Raw genomic sequence first — 5,011 nt, 5'->3', positions numbered from 1 at the left:
ATGGCGGCTGCGCGTGCAACGGGCACGTGAACGCGGCGATAGCAGGACGTGGCGGCGGCAGCCAGCGGCGCGACGCCGGCGACCAGCGGGGTCGCTGCCAGTATGTCTCGGGATGCGATCTTCGTCGCGTTCATCCGGAACTCCGACGGCGCATGGCACATCTGGTGCTTTTGCGGCGGTACCGCGACCATCTGGATCGCGATGCGCACTGACTCCCTATAGTGCAGTCGACAAGTTCCTCTTAGTCCAAGAACATCGACATTGGTCGGCGACGTATTCGTCAGCTCGGTTCTTGGGAGGAAAATCCACACCATAGGTAGATGAAATCCGAAAAATAAACTAATCGCAAAAATGGAATCGCGGTAACGAGAGGAATCCATTTTTGCAAAAAGGGGGATCGGATCTTATACCTCCGCGGGATCGACGAAAGCCTGCGTGATGCAGGCTTGACGGAGAGTTGATGGAGCGAAGCATGCTGATAACGTGTTCCGCAACTCCGTTGGCGAGTCCGGTCCGAGGTTGCGGAGCGAGGGCGAGCGTCGTAGACGAAGTAGTCGAACACGCGAAAGTAAATGACACAGAGAGATATGGAGGAGGCCAGCTTTATTAATCAATGATCAAAGATTACAATGATAGCTCCTCGTTGCTTTATATAGGGACTCCAGGGTCAAGGGATAAGTACCCACTTAACGTAAAGTGGGGGAAACGGGAGGGGCTACCCCGTGCGATACGCACGAGGCTGCCGCCACCCCTCGGTGGCCCCGGTTTCCCAACAATATTGATCAAAAGTGGGCTAGGATCCCAGATGTTTACATAGACAGAAATTTCAGAAACAGGGGGAGAAACAAGGCTAGGAAGCGAGAGCTCTCAGCTAGGAGTCTACATCGGCTTGATCATCGCGACGTAGGTGGGCGCGCCACAGCTCGGCGTCCTCCCTACAGCACCGCAGGACCCAGGTCATGGACGGAGCCTGTCGTTGGAAAACCACGGTGTTGCGGTGCTTCCACAGCTGCCAGCAGCAAAGCATCACAAACTCCAGGGCAGAGTCGACGGCGTTTCTCCCTGCCTCAGCCATGGAGTGTAGGTGGCAAACCGAGGCCCCATCAGGGCACATCCCGATTTTTTGCCAGAACTGTCCCGCGAATGGACAGGAGAACAACAAGTGGTCGGCTGTCTCGAGGGGGGCGGGGCAGAGGGGGCAGCCGGCCTCATCCGCAGCGAGGATGCACTTCCGCAGCAGGACGTCGCACGTGTGAATGCGCTGCTGAACCAGAAGCCAGCAGAAGAACTTGATTCGGGATGGCACCCGCGCACCCCAGATCATGGCAGCATAGGGCGCGGTCACCCCGCCAAACTGCAGGAGGCCGTAGACCGTGCTGGAGGACAGGCCTCCCCCGCGCGCCTTCGCACGGACCAGCTGACGCTTGTCGGGGCCCGATTTGTTGGGGGCCTCAGCCAGCAACATCTGCATAGTCAGCAGCTCGCGCGCGCCCATCGCCGTGAGCCGGGGGACCAGGAAAGCGGCGATGCCACGCCGTCGCACCTGCCAGACCATGGCCTCCCTGTCGACGGAGTGAGAGAGGAGAGCAGGGAAGGCCGAGGCGATTGCTCCACAGGGAAGCCAGCAGTCCCACCAGAAGAAGCAGGACCTCCCGTCCCCCACGTCCACCTTTGAGAGGGCCCGGTAGAGGGGCAGCAGCTTGACGAGGGTGACTCGGTGCTCGCCAAGCACCAGCTCGCCACGCGACAGGAGAGAGCAGCCGCCCGCACCCGCCCAGATCCAAGATGCCCATCTGGACGGAGGAGCGGCGTGAAGCCGGTGTATCATCTTCAGCAGCAGGCACTCATTCTGGGTAGCCAGGTCTCGTACCCCCCGTCCTCCTTCAGATTTGGCACGACAGACCTGTTTCCAGGCGACTAGACATTGAGCGCCCGTGGCCCGCTCAGCGATGTTCCAAAGGAAGGAACGGCGGACACGTGTGTAACTGTAGGCACAGGAATTGCGATTGCTTGGAAAATAGTGGTCGATTTTGATTAGCAGGCTTGCAAGACATGAAAAGGCGTAGTTGGTAACCTGGGGGAAATTAGGAACCCTAGATATGAAACGTTGATGCTTTGAAGTGATTCAAGGGACGCTAATTCAGAGTTAAGATTGTCTGTCGAGGTGAATGCCCCGATGTCACCATTGGCACTGATGAGGGTGTGACTGTAGTTTCACAACTGGAGGCTCTCCTGCCAGTGGCGTGCGGATCATGCTGCGGTCATTAGAAAGAAGCCCAACCCTGTTGTCCTGACGCAGGTTCCACGGCTCGTATATAATAGTAGAACTAATGTTATCACCAATCAATGCATCTATGTAAAATAAAAATCTCTTTCGGCCAAAACAATATAGAAGCAGATGTTTAATGTATAATTTTGTTGAATTGAGGTCCGCTTAAAGGGGGTGTACTGAAGATAATTTTTATTCGAATATCTGAATCATAGAACTGAACTGAGCCATGCTCAAAGCCCTTACCTGAATCGTAGAACTGAACCGAGCCCTGCTCAAACCCCCGGCTTCAGTTTATATATCTATATCAGTGCGCATAAGGGCCCAAAATTCACAGTAAATGAGTAAAATGCCAGCTGCACACAGGCAAAAAAAAAGTTCGATAATTTTGATTCAGTCGTTTAAGATCCGAATAGAGAATCTTATATACGAGGACAGATGCACATCCTGCAAAGTTTTGTTCATGGCCATAGCATATAATTTTGTTACGATCCGAGAAGAAATGAACCCCACACACATCTAGTCCCGAAGAAACAGACGAGTTTTGGCTCAGAGCACGCAGTGGATTTCAATGCCTTCAAAGCGTTTAGACTTGTGGTTGATCATCTTGAGCCCGTCGCCACAACGCACAACCTCGACGCCCGTCAAGATGGTAAGGTCATTGACCACCATCTCATCATCTAGCCCGTGTAAAGGGTAGCCTGCTGCATTACATGGTGTGCGCCACTGGATATTTTGAAAGCTGGTGGCGATGCAGAACTTGCCTGAGCCAAGGTTGAGTAGGTGCCTCTGCCATGTCGACCACTTGTCGGACAACGGATCGAGATAGTTCCAGGTGCGGTGCTCCACGGGTGGCCAGGAAGACAGGTCGAAGGCACCCAGACAGTGGTGGGTGTTGCGGACGGCAGCATTGAGGCCAAACCAGAGGCCAAGCTCAGGGACGTACTCCGCGGCGCCATGGAAGGGCAGCGCCCAGCTTCCAGCCTGCCTCCACTCACCTTTCACCGTGTCAAAGGCATAGGCTCCGGCGTCCACAGACGACACACACAGAGTGGTCTCATCGACCACCGCCGCCGCGGAGGGGTGGAAGACCGCTCTCCTGTGGAGGTCAGGCAGGTATGGTCCACGCATCGGCGGCGAGGGCAGATGTTGCCAGTGCCACCTCCGTTCAATCCCAGCGGATGGACCCCTGGCGGAGCCGTTCCTCCCGTACTCCAAGACCTCAAACAAGACATTCCTCGATTCTTTGCTCAAGACATAGTGCTGTTCGTCGTCGTCTTGGCTCCCAGGCCTGGTCATGGACAAGGAGATTGAGTCCCTCTGTTTGCAGAAGTTAGTGTCGGGCATGGCAACGACGGCGTCTATGTCAATGTCGTACATCACGGCATTGCCGCAAGTGGGGGCGAACATGACACGGCCCTCTGCCTGCCCTTTGAGCAGGGAGAAGAAGTGAAAGTCCGTCGCGCCCTCCATCATTGGCGGCGTCGAGAAGTTGATCTTGTGCTCGGGCAGAGGCTCCAAGCTCGGGATCGCCGACGGTAATCCCTTCTTGTTGTTACTCGCCTTTTCCGCGGCTGCTGCTGAGCGGTGGAAGAGATGCTGCTTGAGGTTGACCCGGAGCAGCGAATAAAATTTACAGCCGTAATCGCGCACTATCACGTTGGCAAACTCACGATTCATCGTCCTCGCCGAACTAACAACCCAGCGAGCTAGGCAGTAGTCGAGTATCCTGACTATCAAGAGATACGAGTTATACACCTCTAAAAGTTGTTGAAACCAAATATATCTGGATTAATCTCAGTAGAAAGTTGTTGTAACTTCTTACCTGCAGCAGCGGAATCAAATCCCGTATGCCTCCAATCCCAAAATTTACCTCTAGCTAAGACCCACCGAACGCGAATCAATTCTGAAAGCCCTGGTGTTCCTAGCAGGATGAATGGGGCAGACAGAAGGCGGCGGCGGCGGTGGCGGAGGAGGAGGAGGGGAGGGGCGGCGAGATTTATATGGGGGGCGCGGCGAGTCTGACGGAGACCTTTTTTTTTTTTTTTGAGGGGGTGACGGAGACCTCATATACAGCGCTTGACGCGGCCGCTGGTAAACTGGCGCTCACACGCCCTCTGGCATGGGCCGGCCCACCAAGCAACGTGCTTCGCTCCAGGTCGCGGTTCCTTCCTTTGTTCGCTCGCTCGCGATTTCAGGCTTGGTACGTTCGATCAACGGTTGACCGTTGATTGGTTGACCATTGGCTTTTGTAAGAAACAGTATCTAAAAAAGTTCGTGCATTTAAGAAAATGTTTGTGGCTTTGAAAAAGTTCGCAGATTTGAAGAAAAAATATGGATTTAATAGAAAAAGTTCAACACTTGAAAAACGTTTCTGAATTTAAAATAAATGTTCATCAATTCAAAAATTGTTCATGAATTTGGAACATATTTAAGAATTTAAAACATTGAATAAATTTTAATAGTGTTCATGAATCTCTAAAAATTATTCACGAATTTGAATTTTTAATTAATTTGAAAATTGTCCAAGAATTAGGGAAAAGTTCATAACAGTAAAATTATTCATATACTTTAAAAATGTTGAGGAACTTGAAAATTGATCAAGAATTAGGAAAAAGTTCATAAGATTAAAATTATTCATATATTTTAAAATTGTTGACCAAATTGAAGAAATGTTTAAATTTTTTTGAAAATTATTCACAAATTTCAGAAAAGTTCATGAATTTTTTTGACAGAGTTGTA

At 51.9% G+C, this 5,011-nt stretch overlaps 1 protein-coding gene across 1 annotated transcript; it reads right to left on the bottom strand.

The window, feature by feature from the left end:
• Nucleotides 1-2,634: 2,634 nt before the first annotated feature.
• Nucleotides 2,635-4,309, bottom strand: LOC125556225. The gene is made up of 2 exons (XM_048719000.1): nt 4,095-4,309; nt 2,635-4,002 (listed from the first exon to the last, which is right to left on the bottom strand). Exon 2 carries the CDS (start codon nt 3,947-3,949, stop codon nt 2,819-2,821), a length of 1,131 nt encoding a protein of 376 aa, XP_048574957.1. The 5' UTR covers nt 3,950-4,002; nt 4,095-4,309; the 3' UTR covers nt 2,635-2,818.
• Between the last annotated feature and the right edge of the window lie 702 nt (nt 4,310-5,011).

Source organism: Triticum urartu, chromosome 5 (assembly GCF_003073215.2).
Source record: "Triticum urartu cultivar G1812 chromosome 5, Tu2.1, whole genome shotgun sequence".
Lineage (NCBI taxonomy): Eukaryota > Viridiplantae > Streptophyta > Magnoliopsida > Poales > Poaceae > Triticum > Triticum urartu.
Note: the sequence above shows the minus strand (reverse complement) of the source record. Positions and strands in the feature narration are given on the sequence as shown.

What these genes read in the sequence shown, in the direction of transcription:
- LOC125556225 (XM_048719000.1), bottom strand. Translation starts at nt 3,949, where the DNA reads ATGAATCGTGAGTTTGCCAACGTGATAGTGCGCGATTACGGCTGTAAA.